Here is a 19,633-nt window from a genome sequence, read left to right as displayed (position 1 = left end):
TGGGGAAGCTGGACTAAGCAAGACTTGCCTGTAAGCAAAGCAGTGGAACGATCACCAATTCTGTGAGATGCTGTGGGACACCGTGCTAAATGTGCTGGTGATGAGCATGCACGAGATCTGACAGACCCAGCCCTAAAGGAGCTGCTATTTGGATGGTTTTGTTTGCTTGGTTGGAATATTCTTTTCGAATAACCAGCAATATATTCTCTGCCATCCTGGATGCATGCCAGTAGAAGTCCTAAACATTTCTTGCTAGCATCTGTGTATAATATAAAGGGTCATTTATAGTCTCTGTAAGCCATGATGGGGCCTTTCGTCACTTTGTCTGAAGCCTGCTTGCATTCTGGAGATTGTTCTTGCTGACTTTTGGCTTGCAAAGAGAAATCTTAGGGTGGTTTTGTCTGGCTGTTGTAGCGACTCTGCTATTATATCTACAGCGAGTCCCAAGCTATGTATCCTAACGCATCTCATGATCAACTCTGCTGTCTTTGTCTCACCTGCTTCTGTGCCACAGTAAAACACCTAAAAGCTGCATTTGTAGGAAAAGTGTTTGGTTTCTTCCCCCAGTAACATGCAGGATTCTCTCCTACTCACTGTAGTGGAGGAGCAGCTTTACCTCCAAGCGCTGCCTGAGGCTCTGTCACTATATTGTGACAAGGTCTGTTCAGCATCTCTCGCTTCCAAGAAAGGCTTTTGCAAGGAGAAACGACAACTTGACTGCCAAATTCCTTCGACTTGGGAGGGGATGTGTGTACCTGAACAGATTATTCCAAGGACTAGATAGAGCAAAGGTGTGAGAGATCTACTCAGAAAACAGCAATTTTGGAAAGAAAAATCTGTGTGCGTGCTGGCAGCACCCACTGAATAAAAGCCCTGGCAAGAACAACTTTGTAGATAGCTTGAAATAATCAACCTTTCTGGCAGTTTCTGACATAGGCACCATGCACAGTGCCGCCTGTTTAGCTGCAGATCCACAAAAGTAGAGCTAGACTCCCCAGAGCTGGTTGAAAATAATCCTTGAAGGAGCAAGATGATGTTACATCTGGGTCTGTGCAAGGGAAAGCAAAAGGGAATATCAGTTAGTTTCCAGTTTTTCTTTAGGAGTTGCAATTTGGAGCTGCCATTATACATTAACCAGAGCAGATAGGCTGCCAGATTCCCTCTGGCAGTTGTGCAATCTGCCTCTTCTCTTCTGTGTTGTGCCGGGGTGCGTGGTGCGGTTTGTCTTTGTTCACCTTCCCACCTCATTTGCCTTCAAGAATATGAAGCTCTCTAGTTTCAGCATCAGATATGGAGGGATTTTCTTGCAATACAGTGTAATTTTTATTGTTTTAAAATCTGACACAAGGTGCTTTATGTGTACCCAAGGAAGTGGGACAAGTTGTCTCAGAAACCCACCAAAATCAGTGTTAGAGTGAAATGATCAGGATAGGATGATCCAGCTCCACACCATGGAAACAGTACTTCTTCCCAGATGACTCTGTGATAACTTAATTGTCACATTTCCAATCTTTAGCTCCTGTCTTTGTGTTTCTTGTGGTTTTGCTCCCTGAACTTTCTGCAGAAGTTGTGTTAAGCCTGTTAAAGGATCTGCTGTCATTATGTGATCTGAAGCTTTGTTAGTCTTTCACCCCCGTTTTTTGCCCTTTGGTTCTATGATGTAGATGTTAGTGGAGATATTTGAATGTCTGATCCCTATAAATACACCACACATCTTCAATAAATCTGAGAGAAGAGATTCTCTAAGACCTGCCCACCAGCCTGGGAGGCACCTGAGATGCAACTGTAGTCTGTGCTTCCCGATGAGAACTGCAAGTGGGTTTATGGTGAGCAGGAGCAGTGTCTGCAGGGAAAGCTGAGGGGCTGGGTGGGAAGGTGCCCCTGCTCACCCTCCTGGCCGTATCAGAGGTTTGGTGAGCAGTTTGCTGGCCCCAGCTTGCCCATTGTGGTCTGCAGCGCTTGGCTCAGCCGCTGGCATGTGTGCCTCCTATTCATGGAAATGAGAGTTATCCAGAGAGCAGGGAGCCTCCTGCAGAGATAGGAGGGGAATCCAAAAAGGAAACAAAATGCAACAAATACTGTAAATGGCAAATACTGGAAAAACTGAACTGTGGTGGGGAAGGTGGGTGAGGGAAGGAGGAGGGGATGTGTAGATGGCTGCTGCCATTGTGCAAGCAGTTTGTTTTTTGGTGTGTGAGCTTGGGAAGCCACTGTGATACTTGGAGAAGAAGGGACTGACTGTACTGGGAGCTCTTGATTTAGGGTGGATGGGATGCAGGACTGTCCTGCATGTGCAGGAAGCGCTGACACAAGCACCCTGTGGGTTTTGGAGCACAAGCTGGTATCTCCACTTCCCATTAGTGACTACAGGTCTTATCCCAAATCACTAGAAAAGCGGCTCTCGAACCTGTTAACTACGCTGAGATACAAAAGCAGAAATGTGGACCAGTTTTTGGCAAGTATGAATAATGTTTGCAAGAGGGAAATGAGAGTATCTTTCCTCTCCTACTGCCCCAAGCACAACACCAGAACCTAAAAACATATTTTTCAGACAAGATGGAAAGGCTCTATGGGTCCTGATTCCCAGGGCTGACACTGCTGCTCCTACCTTCTTATATATGCTTTATGGTGAGGAGATCTCTCTTGTTTTCATATGAGACAGCATAAGACACTAGTCCCCCCTGTCCCCTGCATTTTTCTTGCCTATTTTTAGACTGTAACATCACCAGGACAGCAATATGACTTGTTTGGCACCCAGCTTGTTTGAGCCTTGCTGATAATGAGCTCCACCACACCAAATAGCAGAATTTTCCAACTCAGATGTTGTTAACAATACTGGGAGGCTGGGGCATGATACCATAATGAGCAGGATGAAATTGAGTCTAGTACAATGGGAACTGACTATCAGGAGATTTGGAACTTTTTTTTTCCTGAAGTCCTATTGTTTATGATAACTAACAGAACTAAATCATGTACTGTAAAACTCTGGCCTCTGAGGACCAAGCAAGGGGCGTTACTGGGTCTCTTGTGGTTCAGGTTGGCAGAAGCAGGGAATCTTTCTGCAGCTATTGGGAGGGGAGGGCAGGGTGAGAAATGAAGACTACAAGTTAGACTCGCTATGGCTGGCAGAAGAAACAACCCCACCCCTAGATACTTGGTCTGTTTTTACTGCAGTCTGTTATACGTTGGTTCAGCTTGCTGTCTTACTGAGGCTAATGGTGTCCTTTCTCTCTGCAGGCATTGGTGTCACTATACGGTTACGCGGACGGTTTCCTGCCAGGTGCAGAATGGGTCAGAAACAGTCATCCAGCGAGTTTATCAGAGCTGCCGGTGGCCAGGACCTTGTGCCAACCTAGTGAGGTAAAAATCTTCATGTCTCACGTTGCCCAGATTTTCCAGCACTTCTCATTAAATGGGTTAGTTTTCGAGTACTGCATAGAGGATTGAGATCGGTGCCTCAAATGTGATACCCCTGGTGGCGTAACTATAGAATGCCACTGGTGTTATTTGCAGAGTAACCACGCACGCAGGTAAGTGTAGCATGGGGGACAAGCTACAAAAAACAGTTTAGCTTGGGTTGTAATGCCAACTTGTACTTCACGCAGGAGGTGGCTGCTAGTCAGGCATGAAGCTAAATAAATATGAAGTCCAACAGAGTGTGGTGTGACTCAACAGGGTTGGAGGGGATGCTGGACAAATGGCACTGTGTGGCTTGTTGGTATTGGGTCCTTGTACTTGGGTTTTTAAGAGAAATATTAACGACATACACTGGGAAGCTTTGATCAAATCACAGAGTATCGGGGATTGGAAGGGACCTCAAAAGATCATCTAGTCCAATCCCCCTGCCAGAGGAAAAAAATAATCCCTTGCAGCTGTTGATGGACAAAGGTAATGTGCCTTCTGCCTTTAGAGTGGAATTTCCTTACAGCGCTCCTGCATCTCACTGTCCTTTATAGACATGCACATAAGCACAATGTCCCCTCACCCCAGAAGAGAAACACAATTAGAGACTGTGACTTGCCAAAAATTTGCCCCAGGTTTGCTGTTAGCCTGCTTTGCCTTTCAGTCATATACAGTCTTGGGACTTACCTACATTTAAGGAGGAAGAAAAACAAGCAAACAAAACACCAAACCAGCCAAACAAAAAACTCAAGCCGCATGTGAAATAGCTATCCCCTCCTACCACCTTTCCTTGTGCAAAGTGTCTTTGTATTGTTGAGCTTTGCCTTCTCTGAAAGACATTCTCAGAGCAGAAAGAGCAGAACAGTGTTACCCACCCATCTGGGAATTGGTGCAAAAAAGCCATTGTGCTCTAAATTTACACCTAATTTCTATAACAATTTCCATGTAGACAAGCCCATAATGTGGCTCACAAAGCTTAGTCATTATATTGCTATTGTTACCAGTTCACCCACAGGACACTGATTGAGGTCCTCTTGTAGTTGATAATCTACCCAGAATTTGGTTGAGCTGCACACTTAAATACCCAGAGATCCACCTTCCCAATCTGTTCTTGCAACTCTTCATCTGGAATTCACATTTTCCATGTGGCAGTTACCACAGTTGTTTCTTTAGTTTCCACTTGGCCAATGGTCAGTCTAAGGTTTTTCGCTTGTAATATATCTGCTTTGGTGTCTCTTTGGTCTTGTTTTACGCAAGGCTGTGGTTGAAACACTTAATATTTTACACTGTCATGGCCAAACTTCTGTTGAAGCTTTTTAATTTCCCAGACTTTTTACACACATAATTGCCATTAGAAACTTGCGAGCTTTCACCTTGTCTCCTAAATGTGCCAAAAAATTTGCTTATTTTTCCTAGTTAACATAACTGTAGTTCCATAAGTACCAAACAATTGATCATGTTACTAGAAAAAATCCTTTTTGTGGGCTCCTGCAGTTACTCATATACACGGTTTCTTACATTGTTAACCCAGAGACTTTAAGAGCGGAGTGTGCTGTTGTGACATTGTTATTCATGGAACATTTTCAGCTTCAAATGTAGTTTGGTTCATTTGCCTGATGAGTCCAATTGTTTGGAGACAATGCAGAATGGCAACAGACTTCTCAATTTTTCTTTCCATGTGAAAATATCATGGAAAGAAGCTGGGGTTATTGATATTTAAGATCTCAGCTGGTGAAAGCTCAACTGATGGGAGCCGTGTTTCTGGAAGATGATCACGGTGAAGAAGCCTACCAGAAGAGATGGGAGGCCGCTGATGCTCTTTTCCCTTTGCAAGTGGGACAAAATGCAAGCAAAGTGAATGGCAGCATTTCCAGGAAATGACTGTGCTATCTGTCCTCTAATCATGCATCATATGACATTCTTGCATGAAGTAGAGAAAGACCTTGGACCTCTTTTTCCCAAGAACCTGCAGAAAGCTGCCAACAAATGCTGGAGCCCGCCAAGTTATCAACAGAGGTAAAGCAGGAATGGCATGTGCTGGTTCCTGATTGTTTACTGTGCTGCCACTGTATGAAAAGGAGAGCCCCAAGGACAAGCAACAATGAAGACAAAGTCACTGAGGTCCTGAGAGCTGTGGGTTGTTAAAGTTATCCCCATCCCAGACATCTTTTATAAGTGGTTGCTTGTTTTTGGGAGTGCATCTGACTTCTGATCACAGAATGAAAACCAGCCACTGAGAAGGATGGATCTTGTGACATGTAACTACTGTGGGCAAGGCTTGATAAGCCTGAGTCACGTTGTATGGTTGAGGTCTGATTTCCTGGGCCTACACAGTGACCTGCCAATGTTACGTTGCCAGAACTTAGCTGTGTGAATAATTGGCTTTTTCTTGTTTCAGGGTCAAGCTGAGTTTTTAACACGGACAAAGATTCATTCCCATCGAACAAGACTGTTTCCTCCTTCCCTTCTCTGTATCAGCGTCTCTGTCTTTTCAGGTTTTCTGGAAGTCTAGTGTCTGAGGACGTCAGGCTTACTCTAGGTCTGACAGTGGCAGTTCATGCTCTCTATATCTCGCTGGTTGTTCAGGTAATATAAATATATCTGTTTCCCCTTTGCCGAAGAGACAAACTTAAAGATCTTCTGGCTTTCTCCAGTTGTTCTTCTCCAGTGAGATTTCTGGTGCCTGAGCTTCAAGGGGCAGAGTGGGGGCATAGCCAGATTCATATGCTGTTACATTTGACTATAACCAATGTAAAATGTCCATAAGCCACTGGCATTATTTTGGCTTTATATATTTCTCCCAGCTGCAACTTGAAATAGACTCTTTTAATCTCCTTGTTTACAGGGAGTCAGCCATATCTGGGAGGGCTTTCATTCTGCCAACACCCATTATCAAGCTTCTCACTAGCAAAAGGGACACCAGCCAAAAAAAAAGGCATCTCTCAACCTTGTGGTGACAGCTGAGAGGGGCTTTCTGTTAGACAGACTCTGCTTACAAGCAGACATCAGTGTGGCCAGACGAGGATTTAATCCGTTTCCTGTCTCCCATTCATTCTTGTTGTTTCTTTCCCTTATTGCACAAACTGCAGCTTAGGGTCAAGCCCTTGACAGGGGAGTATCTGTGAGATCCCCAGCCTAGCAGCTTTGCGTTGTGATGTCCTTGCTGTCTGTTCACTTGCTCTTGGGAAGCTGGCAGCTGTACTTCTTTTGCAGGGGTGTCATCTTGGCTGGGATGGGCTGAGCTGCTCTGCTCTTGCCCTCCACCCCAGACTCTTTATTTAGCTTGGGTGCTGAGTTGCTTTGGAGTGCTCTTGGCTGGAGACTTTCCCTCAGCAGATCTGTTCTTGAACTCTCTCCATATGTGTAGTGACGGCTTCAGCTTCTGCGCGCCGTAGGATACGCGTTTGCTTTGTCACACTCTGAAGTGAACAGGCAACTTTCCAGCAGTCTGGCTGAAGCTCCTAGTCTACTTATAAAAATCACATGCCATTTATCTATCTGAAAGAAGGGATAAAGTCTCTAGCTTGGTGTTTCAATGGCAACCTAATCTCTGGTCTCTGCTGCCTGGATGGTTGTACCTGGCTCCCAGTAAACCCGGGCAACTGAATTGTAGCCCTGCTCCTGAGTGGTCATTTTGCTGCAGCAGCCGTGGGCTAACGCACAATCCTGTCATGCTTAGGACACCAAGCTCCTGGAAGCTCACAGAGAAGGATGGTCTCATAGATCAGGCAAGAATTTAAGACCTGTGTTCAATTGCTGGAGCTTCCATGACTTCCTGTGTCTTCAGTCAAGTGATGCCACCTCGTCTATAAGATGAGAACAGTACTACTTCTATCTTGCTGTGTTTTATGACTTTGAGAATGTAACAACTTCTTGTTATACACTAATTGGCCCAAATCAGCCTAATTTTGATTAGGGTATTTGCGTATGACTGTTGTGGTCAGTAAATCTGTATCTCAGGAGATAAATGAATGTGATGAACCGCCTGGCAGATCATGTGCTTTTACAGTCTTCAGAAGACAAACCTACATGTTTCACCCTAGAAAAATGCATGTTCTGAGTGAGGTTGTGCAAGATTTTATCCTGCTGGTTTTTTTTGCTGTACTCATTGGTTGCATGACTGTTTCGTGCTAACCTTTGAGCATCCTTTCTCTGCAGCACTTTATGGCTTCAGAAAATCTGAAGATTTCCCTAGAAAGCCATATCTGGCTTGGCCGGGAATGGGCTTACCTGGCTTCTGGACTTTTGCGAGAGCCATTGAAACCCTAAACATGAAGTTACTAATCTGTGAGCTTCAAACATAACTCAAAGGTGGGAGAGATTGAAGGGGAGAGCATTCTTGCAACACAGCAAATCCGGGCTGTGATGCCTTTTCTAACAGCTAGTTGTGGTATCTTCTTTTTCTTTCAGTATTCTAGCTGGTTTGGCTTATCACATATGCTTTATGCTTTTGATGACATTTTTCTTGTAAGGAGGCTATGTATCTTGCATGGATCATTCTTGCTGCTTGGTGTTTCCCAGTGTTGGGTTTTCTATTTTGTTGTTTTCATTCAAACTAAGTACATTTGTGCTACCCAAGGGGATTTTTTTTTTTTTTTTTTTTTACAAGCTAGTTTGCAGAATAACAAAGAAGGAATTCTGCAGGCTCATCTGTTTTGGTCTTTTCTGCTTTTGAAGACTCTATTGCTACAGAGTCAGTAGAAGCTGGGGATCTGTCACCCAAGAGATTGGCCTGTAGCTGATGTTTCTCCTCAGTTTCAAAAGCAGTAATGCCACAGGGAAATCTTTCTCTCTTTCCAGTCAATTGAATAATAAATCCCAGAGATAATTCCAGGGCATTGGGATTGCTATTTGAAGTCTTGTTACACATGAACTCTTTAGTGCTTACTTCCCTTATTTCTTTCCAAGGTGTTCAGTCATATGCTTGGAACAAGATGCCTGCCCTGCCATACACACACGGGTTATAAATGCAGGGTGAACAGTGCTCCTGTGAATGGGATAGGTAGCATCTGGGAGTGTAAGGGATTCGAGCTGTAGTGTGAAAGTGTGTTATCAGGTTTGGGATGGGTGTGGATGGCTGTGTGCTGCTGGGAGGCACAGGTGGAGGGCCATCTGCTTCACACATTGTGCACAGGCGTCCCCAGGCTGCTAATTGAAGGCCTTTTGATCTTGCTCAGACATGCTGTCTGGCCACTCTTCCTCCTTGCTGGTGGGGAAGTGCAGTGCTGCTCTGCACTAGCACGTGATCCAGGAGCTAATGGTTACTCTGCTGGTGTAGAAACATCTGTCTCTGTGTCCATGGTCTTTTTTTTCTTTGGACTGAGAACGTGTAAATTATTGCTCTGTACAACTTGAGATGGGAAGTGTATAAGATTCTGGTTTCTGGGTTTTAGATGCTTGATAAGTTGTGCAAAACAGACATGCTCAGAGTGAAATGATCATCCTTCTCCCTTCTGGCAAAGGCAGGACATGCACAATTGCCTTCAATACTTCTGTAGCTGCAGGCTTTTTGTCCAGTATCTGCAGGAGCATCTTTGAAACTCTTCATTATGTTCTTCCCTGGGGAACTACTGCTTTTTGGCATGTCTATAGATCAGGCTATGGGTCCCAAAAATTAGAGGAAGTCCCATGAGCTTTGTTCTGATCGTCTTTTAATACAGAGGGAGCATTTGTTATAACTTAAGATGGATTGTCCCTGTTTGAATATGTTGATGTGTGGCTTCATTGTCAGGAGAGTAGTAGGTAAAAGAAAGCTTAGACTCCTTGGTTTCTGCATTCTTTGCCAGTTAAAAGGGCATATTCATTCTTCTGGCTATGGTGAAACCCACCAGTAAGGGATGTTGAAACTTTCAACTTGGAACTTGAATGAAAATGCATGGAAGCCTCTGAGGTCGCTGAGGTCTCCTCAGGCACAAGCTGCAACAGCTGAATGAATCACATTAACAAAACCATCTCTTGTGATGTGGAAACGAGTTTCACGCCTTCCCTCTCATGTGGTCATCGTGTACAAACAGCTTTGTTTGCAAGTGTCAAAGGGCAGGGGAAATCCATAAGGGGGAAGGTATTTCCTGTGTGTGACAGGCTGTCCTGCTTGGGTCATGGCAGAGATCAAGCCTTTCTCTTTGACCTGATTTTTTTGTTTTGAGGCTCTGATCCAAGAATGTGACACTCTTTCCCTTTCTTGTGTCATGTCTGGCTGTTGTGTTCAGTGACACTTCCTTGAGAGCAAGGGGAACATATCCTTGTGTGCTGAGGCATGAGACTTGCTGGCTGCTGTCCCTCGATGTGTCCTGACCTCTCCAGTATTTCTAGCGTCATATCCCCAAACTAGTTAATCACTCATCTCATGCTCCTTCCTCAAATTACTGCTTCCTGGACAGTCACTTATAGAGACACAAGCAAGAGGGTCTCTCTTTCCCAAATGATGGTTGCCTGCAGATGAGCTCCTGTAGCTTGTGTGACGCTGATCAGGCAGTCTCTGAGGATACCAGGTTCTTAATCAGCTCTACTAAGAGCAGTGACTCAAGCTGCTGCTTGAGTTTTGTGCATTCTTCCCTCAGTGTTGCCTCGCTCCCTGAGGTCTTGCCGTGATCCTCAGCGAACGTGTTGGTAAATGACACCTGGCTCGTGCAGTAGGGTGGCAGGTCCTGGTAGTTTGTGTCTGTGGGAAGCGCTCAGCAGCCTCTGCTGAAGGGGACTGGATGCCAAGTGCATCCTTTGGCTGGCTGGGAAGCAAAGAGGTGCGGGTTGTGGCTTATCCTAACCTCTTACTGTGGTTTTGCAGATTTCTATGCCAGTGTCTGTGGTTTGGGTGTCATCCAAGGGAAAGGCTTTCCTATTCTGGTACCAGTCCCTTTTTCTGCCTGTTGCGTTTTCCACAGATTTTCATTCTGAGGCTTCTGGTCTTTGACAGGTATATTTTCCTCTCCTTTTTGCATGTTTTTTCTTCCCTTTCAATTGCAACACTTCAGGTATCAGATAGTATTGAAGCTTTGCTAAAGGAGGGTTGTTGGTTTTTGTTTTCTCTCCTCCTGGAATAGCAGTCAGAAATCTTTGTGATGATATATTTAACAACAGACCTTGGTGCTATGTCATATGATTGAGCAAAAAATGATGTTATGAAGAACAGAGCAGCTTCAGAGCAAATCGGAGCTAGCAAGCTGGGACCACTTCACATGCCTGACTGTGCAATGCTGAACAGAGCTGCAAATGTCAGGACTCTTCCAGGAAATTCAGGGTGGGTGGTAGCTGTGACAGCTGAGCTCCATGCTTGTCATGTCCTGAGAAGTCCTTGCTCGTTTGAGGATTAAACTATAGTTACTTCCCCGACACAGAACTGCTGCCAAGATTCCAGTCTGGCTCAAGGCACTCTCCACACTTCATAATGAAGTTTGAGAGAGCTTTAACATCCTGGTGTTGGCAGAAACATGGTTTTAAAATCACGGTGTGGTTGGAGACTAGTTGGCTCTGGACACTGGTAACAGGGCTGGAGACTTTCATCTCAAGGTCAAATCCAACTGTGGTGTTAGTGACAAAGTCATGAACTCCTGACTGATGGTTTGGGGCTTATGTGTGGAAAGATGTCTTGAGTCCAACGCCAGGGCTGAGAGTCGAGAGGCTTGGGTTCAGTTCCTGAACTTTGTCTTGCTAAGGGTCTTGCAGAACAGCTTTGGCCCTTAAAACCTTTGTGTTTTAGGTCTCTCTGTGCAAAAGCGCTGAAGGTCTACCTACAATGTTGTGCCAAGTCCTCACGCTCACTCATCACTGCAAACTCCTGAATACCAGTGGATGCAGAGGTGCAGAGAACTAGGTGGGACAAGCTGGCTCTGTCCAGCCTGTGTTAGACAAGTGCCTGGATCACAGTTGCCAGTATTAGCAGTAACTGGTGTACTTTTTGGCAACTCGGAGGGTGAGGACGTAATGTTCTCAGGAGACAACGTTGCTTTCCCATCGCTGCGATGCTGTTCCAAGTGCAGGCGGCCATGTGCTCAGGAGGAAACTTGTGCGGCCCTCGCCTCCAGTGGCTATAGGAGAAGCTGATTTCTGTGTCTGGTAACTGACATCAATAATCAGGAACAGCTTACTGAGAAATTAATTTCCTAAAGACTGTGTTAACCACGACTGAGTTGCTGCTTGCCTTCCAAGACATACATGGGCAGCCTCTCCTGGCAAGCCTTTGTTACTGCTATTCAGAGTAACTGCACCGATGTCCCTACAGTGCCATCCTGGATGTACAGCTGTGCCTGCTGCCCCTCAGAGGGGTTTTGGGTGAGATTCCTGTGACTTACAGCTCCATCTCAGCCTTGTGCCTGCTGAGCGAGGGGCAGCTCTTGGCACTGCGGAACAAGGAGACTCGAGTGCCTGGGGCTTGTGTCTGCCTGGCCCCGAGAGGGAAGCATAAAGCTGCAACGCTGTAATCCCAAAGCTTCAGCCTCTCCCTGTGTGTGCCACATTCCTTTGGTTGTTAAATAAGGGTAGGAATTTGAAGGGGAGCTTGTAGAGTACAACTTCTGTGTTTGCTTTCATGTTCGTGAGCAGCAGCAGTGACTTCTCTGGCTGTATGCTGGGAAAAGTCTGATTTGCCAGCTTTCCAAGCCTGCTGTTTGAAAATAAAAGTTGGCATTTATGCAACTCTCCGTTTTGCATTCACTTCAGAATCCGTGGTCCTTTGCATGGGTTTGTTTGTGTCTGCAGGGAGCCTTCTAGTTTCTAGTTGGGCATGGCAGCACTTGTGCTTTTTTTTTTCGCCCTCTTTCTTTTGGGACTGTGGGTGTGCTGGTTGCAGAATGCAGAGCTAACAAATGTGTCCTGCAGAACATCAGCTGTGCTGAGGAAGGGTGTAACCCTATTTCAGGTAGAAGAAACTGAGGCACAGATCAGCTAGCTGGAAAAAAGGCTCCATGTATATCATGAGTGTAGTGTGTAGTGATGATCTTTGTCATGCTGATGTGTCAATACACCCCAGATCCAAGTAGTGGGGCTGGGAGAAGGGAAGACACCAGAGAGATTTAAGCAATATTTGTGACGGCAATGTTTTGAAAACTCTGTTAGTACTGAGTGAAGAAAGGCCAATGTCAGCTTTTGTTCAATGCTGGAAAAATCCACATAGAGGCAGAGTGAGGTAAATCAGAACCATCATCTCTGCTACTTGCAATGACTTGGTAGCGATGAGACCTGCACTGCCCTTAAGTACTTAAGTGCATTTTACCGACTTCTTGTTTGTGTTAGTTACAGGACTCTCATCAGGCCCACGTACAAAATGTCCTACCGAACTGTGACCACGCTGGAGTGGAGGTGCTGTCCTGGCTTCACGGGGAGCAACTGTGAAGAGGGTAAGTTATCCAGCAATGCATCTGCCCTTACAGAGCAGCGAGGGGATGTGTGGATGGACCGGCTGCGTTGAGCTGGGTTTTGTTCCTTAATTTGCTCTACACCTCTCAAACACAGGAACAAATCACCTGTTCTCTTCACTCCCTGTCATTCTCTGAATGTTCACACACAAGCTCCTACAGATGGTCTTGGAAAGCAGGCCATACTGAATGCCTGCAAAGAAGCCTGAACAAGAAGGGGAAAGAAATGAAGAAAGGGGTACTCAGGGGTGACCTGTTTATAGATGTGCTCATTCATGGTGTCCTCATTGCACAGTCCTTCAGAAAACATGCTTTCCCCATGTCAGTGTGTTATCTTCTCCACATCCTGCTGTCATTGCCATCAGTTGCTGTAGCTGATGAAAGTTGGTCCCTGGATGGCTGCTTGTAAGAGTCACGTCTGTAAGGTCTGGACACAAAAACATTTGTTCCCAGGGAGACTTGAATTAAACCAGGCACCTTTTGTTCCCCTTCCCACCCACCTCTTGTCTACTAGTGCAATGTTGAGGTTGCACAGTTCATGTGAAGACACAGTTCTGGGTTTTGTACCTGGTCTTTCACATGGAGGAAAACAGGGTTCTTTTCAGAGCAGGAAGAAAGGCCTTTTCTTATCATGAGGGATGAAAAGGGCATGTTTTGCGTTATCCTTCCTGATGTTTTCTGCTTTACCTGTTGGTTCTGGGGCTTTGAAACAAGTCCTGCTTTTATATCAGGTTTCAGATTTAGGCACTAAGGCATCTGCTGAATCTGTGCTTTAAGTGTACATGGCTTATGAATGAGAAACTAAGCCTTGAGTCTTCTGTTTGTTTGCATTAATTCACCACTACCTGTCTCTGCTGGCTGGGGAAGGGTCATTGGGGTGCCCAGCATCTCTAAGACTGTTGTTTGTAGCTGCACCTCCTTTTCTTTGTGCTGTCATATCTCAATTCTAATCACACAATTTAAGCAGATCTCTAACTAGGAAGTTCTTTCCTTACAGTCACAAAGAATGATGGTCGCAGACAGCAGCTTGCTTCAGGCTGCTGAGGAAACAATAGTTTCCCAGAAGCTCAACAAAAGCCTTAAAAAGTGGCAAGGCTACCCTGAATTGCAGGACTGAGATTTGCATTATAGCATGCTGCTGAAAGTGAGCCTGGGAAAGAGAAGCTGCTGTGTGCCGCTTGGGCTTTTACCTGTCACTGCAGGGGAGAGAGATGCTAAGGATTGTGGCAGAACTGCTAATTCCAAAATAGCCGCAGCTCAGCCTGGCGGAGGATCTGCCGAGGAGCCTGTGTGTGCAGCCGCTTCGTGCCTGTAGGTTTGGACAGGTGTGAGCGATTACAGCTTAGTGGTGCTGCTGGTGTAAAGGAGAGAATCCAGCTCCCTCCCGCAGTGCCAGATCTGTCTCAGCAGAGTTCAGTGGAAATAAAAAGCCAACATAAGCTTGTTTGAGAAAATCAGCAGCGATCTCACAGGAGCAGGTCTGTGGAACAAGGTGACAATTTTATGCAGTAAGTTCTCAAGGTGGAACTGTTCTTTTGGGCTTGGATACGGTCTGTGAAGTGTGAGCAGAAAGCCAGTAGCAAGCCCTCACTTTCACGTGTGAGTTCCATTTTACCTTTTTTCTCTCTAAAACATTTGGCACTACTGACATTCCCATGTTCTTGAAAGGAGAAGGAATTTAAAAGAAATAATGAAATCCATTTCTAGTACAACAGGCTTGTGCCACTTCATTTCTAGCAGCAGTATTGACACTAGTGGTGTGCATAGCACCTCGGGCTGTCCAGAGGCATCAGTTTTAAAACTGAAGTATTTACTTGCTCTTTATGTTAATCTTTAATGTCACTTAGAATTGTAAGTAAAAGAGGCTGAAAAGAGTGTGTTAGGTTTTTTTGGCAACATGATATAAAGCCTTTTGTGCTCTTTCCTTTCTGTGCTCTCTCCTACTGCAGATTCGGTTCCTCTGTGAGGGTAGGATGCTCACATCTGTGTGGATCCTTCCTGGAAACAGCAGACAAAAGAAAACAAAACTAAACCAAAAGAAAACAAAACTAAACTGAACCAAAACAAAGCCAGTACAATTATGAAGTCACAGTGAATTCACAGGGTAGACCCTCAAAATGCTTTAATTTTTTTAAAATTAGATTTCACCTCAATATTTCATTTCACTTGTGTGCGCAGCTGGTGCTTTTGAAGTTGATGTGAGGTAGGTATGATTGACGGCAGATTTGACCTGCACTGTTTTTAATCTGCCTCCTTGCTGTGTTGCAAATGCTCTAATTCTCTGACAGTCGCTATTGTTCTCTACTGTCAGCAGAATGGCAACTGCAGTGGTGCTGAGCTGCCATTTCAAGATGTCTCCTGTTTCCAGAGACTGAAGGAAAGTTTTCTTTCCCCATGGGCCTTGGAACAGGAAGGTTGTATTATCATGAGTAGGACAGATGAAGCCAGGAGATAATGGATTGATCAAGCACATAGAGAACTCTTAGTTGTGTGTTCATGGGCACGCTCTGGGGTCCCTCCTTCAGACTAAAGGCTGTTTTTTGTATCTTGAGGCTTTTGAGACACCCCATCTCCTTTAATCCCTGGCGAGCAGGGCTGATACTTGTTCCTTTTTTTGCCCTGTTCTGGAACAGTGTCTTTGGGGGAGTCACTGTAGCCTGTCTGGAGGATGGATTATTTTTACTAGCTGTCCTTTTATGAGGCCTTCATTGCCCTTTTAAAATTTATTTCTTTTAGCATTTTATGGGGGGAAGATAAGACGGTGGGAGGGTGAACAAAGGAAACCAAGTCAAAGAACTCTCAATCATTCAAAGGCAGCAGAGCAGCTATTTCTGACATATGTATTTTTTTGTGTTATCTCCCAAATGGCAGGCCACCTTTTCTTTTGCAAAGAAGATGATCCAGCAAGGATCTCTAGCCCCAAATTATAGGAGGCTCCTGATGAGACTGGCTTGCTGTAATACACCTTCAATGAGAACTCCTCTTCCACAATAACGTACTGTGCACCAATAGAGCAAGCTATTAAATGCAATTTGAGTATTACAAAGTGTCTCGACCCTTGGCTAATAAGTTTAGCTTGAGAAAGTAACCACTTAACTGTCACCAGCTGGCAGGCACCTACATTAATGCTGAAAGCTGCACATTGTTTAGATTTAAATTATCTTGGGAATTTAACTCTTGCATTGTAGCTGATAAAGAGCAGCACCATGTGGAGAAAGCCCAGCTCTAAAAGTGGGTGGAGATTTTGCTACTCAGTGGGGTATTAATTTACTGAGGTGGGGATGGCTGCTTCCAATCTGTTTCCTTTTCAAGTTGATGCTGCTTGGGGCTCTCCCCTTTTCCCTTTATTGCTTTGCCCTCAACCAAGGGTATGTCAGCATTTGAAAGGTCTCTAATTCCTTTATTGTTTTTCTAGAACTGTGACCAGCTAGTTGACTAGATACTTAAAAATCACCAGCTGTACCAGGGCTTCCCAAAGGGTTTCTTGCAGCTTTCTTGGATGGAAAAAGAGACTTCATGCAAACAAGTCTGGTGAATTTAACTGTCAGTAGATACTAATTTTTATTTTTCAGTTTCAGGATTTTTTTGTTTTGTTTAAACTGGAGCCCAAGCCTAGGACAGGAAATTAATCCACTGAGCCACCCAGTCTACTGACTGCTGATATAAAGAACATATGGATGAGGGCAGTGCAGAGGTGAAGTGGTTTAGCTATTGCAATCATGCATCAAGCTGATTGATTTGAATCCAAGATGATGCTGACATTTCAACTCAGCCTTTTTTCTATATGGCTGAAAGTTCAAAGGCAAGTGAAATCTCTCAGGAGAGGAAAAGTGTCCCTCACAAGTTCAGGGGCTCAGCACTGCCCTAGAGCTTTCCAGCTAGGCACGGTCTTATTTCGCTTCAAAAATCTGACATAGATCTCTTCTTTCTTTGTTTCTATTGCTTGAATTTGGGACAGTAGCCAATATCCTATTTACTGTTTACCCCAGAAGCAGATTGATGGTAGACAGCTTAGCTGTTTGGGCAGGAAACAGCTCCAAGAGTAACCTTAGCACCTCTAAAGTGATGCCATTGTGATTGTAAGCTTTTTTTTTTCTTTTCCTGTTTTTGCTTTGCATTAGAATACAAGTAGGATATGTCTTGTTCAAGTAATGGTTTAATTTGAGAGCTTCACCCCCCCATTTCAGTTCTTGGAATATTTTAATCTACTTGTAATAACTATTGTTTGCATCTTGTCATCCTGATATTTTTCAAACCTCTTAGATTCCCATGTGTTACCAGTCTTCAAAGCAGCATAAGCAAATGAGGACTTTTCCTTCACTATGATAGAGTGCAAAAGCCCTCTTCTTTTTTCTTGCTTGTTCACAAAGTTTCTTGGTCTCAGGAGGAGAGATGCAGAACAACACTGCCAGGAAAACCTCAAACTAGCAAATGCAATTCGGTTACAAAATTCGATGAGGCTGTGAGAATGAACATCAGAACTAGAGACCTTAAATTGTCTGAAAGCCCATTGGAGTGCTCTAGAAGAAAGGGTACTCAAAGTGGTGTTGATGGGACTTCACTTCTCCAGGTCTTGCTTTGCTCCCCTGTGGTGAACAGTTAAATGTAGAACTGTTACTCTCTGAGAAAATACAATGTGAAGGTTATGGACTAACATTTCCCGTGATATCACAGTAGTTCTCTTTAAAAGTTGAGCTTATGTGAGGTTTTTCCCACTTCCTCGTAGCCACTGTCTGGAAGCAAGGAGCTGAGTCTGTGTATCACATGCAGTGAGTAGCAGAGCTTTTTTCATCTTGCCCTTAGAAACCATGAAAATCTAAGAGAAGGCAACTGGGCATAGTCCAGAGAGGCATAGTCCTCTCTGTTCCTAGTACGGCGATGTTTTCCGACTTTGGCAGAGTCTGGATCCTGTCATAATCAAAGCAAAAGCTTCCATTTGAGCAGCGACATTCTTTCAGGGTGGTTATCTGGGTGCTCTCTGGGTAGCAGGACAGTTCTGTGCTGCACATGTGTTGCAAACAGAGGTACCTTCCTCTCAAGTTTGCATCTAGCACAGACCTTTATATGTTTGTAGTTCTCTACTAGAGACTGGCTCATTAATTCCTTCAGTGAAATGTGACTTTGCTTTCATTTTGAGACCTTTGTTTCAAAGTCCAACATTTGGGTCCCATGTAGCAAAGTTGCTTCTAAAAATATCTTCTAATTCCGAAGTTTATTGCTTATTAGGTAATTATGTGAATACGTGTTATAGACTATTAAATGCAACCTGAATTTCCTAATTATCTAGTTAGTAAAGCAGTGAGTAAGTAGGTAGTAAAATGTGGTAACTAACTCTTTAAAAATTTTTCATGAAAAAAAGTCAAAACATGTCAGTCACCTTTGATGGAACTGCTGATGCATGAAAGTGACTTTCGGAGCAATGATGTTTGTGTACCTATTGTATGCAGGTATTGAACAGTATCTACCCTGGTATTTTCTTCCATAGCATATGCCGCCTCCTCCTACATATGTTACGCCTCATTCTGCTTGTGTTTCTGGTGGCTTCTCCAATATAAGGCAGAAGATCCACCAGAAGTTTCCCAAACTATTCTCTATGTCACCCAGTTCCCATCCCCTCCTGTCACCATGCTGACCATTCAGCAACCTCTGGCTTCAGACACGATGTTTGTCACCCTTGATCACATTTTCTGAGGAGTTCCTGGAGTGTGTGGTCACTGTTGGAAGAATTTGCAGCCTGCTGAGAATGCTTTCTGGCATCAGTGCTGTGTGACTCCTTGAACAATTTCTAAATGTTCATCTTCTCTTTTGATACAGTCAAAAAAACCACCACCAAAAAAAAAAGACCCTGTCAGATTTCCAGAGATTTTGACAATGCATTCCAGCATCTGAGTAGTTTCATTTTTTTGGACATTTTTAATCTGAACAGGGAGAATTTTATTCAGCACCTAATGTCAAAATATTTAGAGTGCTAAACATCTGCAGATGTTATCTTAACATAATTAGAAAAGCTGTATGCCGCACTGTTACATTGTCCCATTTTTTTTAGCTCCCATCAAATTACTGTGGTATGTAGATAGTCTTTTTTATGTGGATAAACTATTTGATTGCCTTTTTTTGTTTATTTCACACTTTGAGTAGTTGTGATCTTGTAAAGAATATAAAGGGTAGTCGTCCTTAAGCACTTGTCGAAGCGGTTAAACAACTAGGAAAAGGTCTGCGTTCTGGGATGCTTTGCCATGTCAAAATGGGATTGCAAGCAATTGTGATGCAGGTGGAATTGAGATTGTGAGCCCAGGAGTAGGAACAGAGACCAGTTTGCCAGAGCAAGTTTGAGGTTGGTTTCATGTTTTGTAGAAGACTTCAAGGTGAATGGAAGAGGTAGGCATCAAATTCCCATGCTGCTGAAGCCTAGACATTGTTATTATTCAATTCCTTGTTATTAAAGGGCGACCAAAGGTGTTCTGAATAATTTTTAGTAGAGTAGAATTTCAGTTTAACGGGGAGAAGTGCTGGACAAAAGCTTGTTCAGTACATGTCACTGCAACCTCATGTCTTCTCTATGTGAACCAGTTAGCGAAGTGAGTACAGCTCCAGGAATGTATATTAGATGGGGCAGCTTCGAAATGCACAGTTCACTCAAAAGAAACCCTGTGTTCTGAGTAGTAAGGGTTCAGACTCTATCAGTTTGGGCAGAGGTGTCAAATGGAATTGTACCAGGGACAGTTTTCAGTCCAGCATGGCTTGCTATTTCGTTTTAAAGTTGATGTAAGGAATGGATAGAGCTCTCTAATCAGATCAGGAGTGTTAGAGGCTGAGCAGTACTGGGAATACATGGTACACTAGGGTTAAAATGCAGGCGAATCTTGATTAAATTGTAGAGT

General features: G+C 44.2%; 1 protein-coding gene across 1 annotated transcript in view; it reads left to right on the top strand.

Annotated features, from left to right (window-relative positions):
• The window catches only part of COL26A1 (collagen type XXVI alpha 1 chain), a gene marked incomplete at both ends in the record, with an annotated part of 155,673 nt that overhangs the window by 19,227 nt on the left and 116,813 nt on the right, over window positions 1-19,633 (top strand). Inside the window, 2 exons of the mRNA XM_080357133.1 lie at window positions 3,238-3,360; window positions 12,631-12,734. Coding sequence (XP_080213259.1) covers window positions 3,238-3,360; window positions 12,631-12,734 — 227 coding nt within the window. The remainder of the gene's footprint in view (window positions 1-3,237; window positions 3,361-12,630; window positions 12,735-19,633) is intronic.

The sequence above is a fragment of the Nesoenas mayeri genome (genome assembly GCF_963082525.1).
Source record: "Nesoenas mayeri genome assembly, chromosome: 20".
Lineage (NCBI taxonomy): Eukaryota > Metazoa > Chordata > Aves > Columbiformes > Columbidae > Nesoenas > Nesoenas mayeri.
The sequence above is the reverse complement of the archived record's forward strand: the minus strand, read 5'-3'. Positions and strand labels throughout refer to the sequence as shown.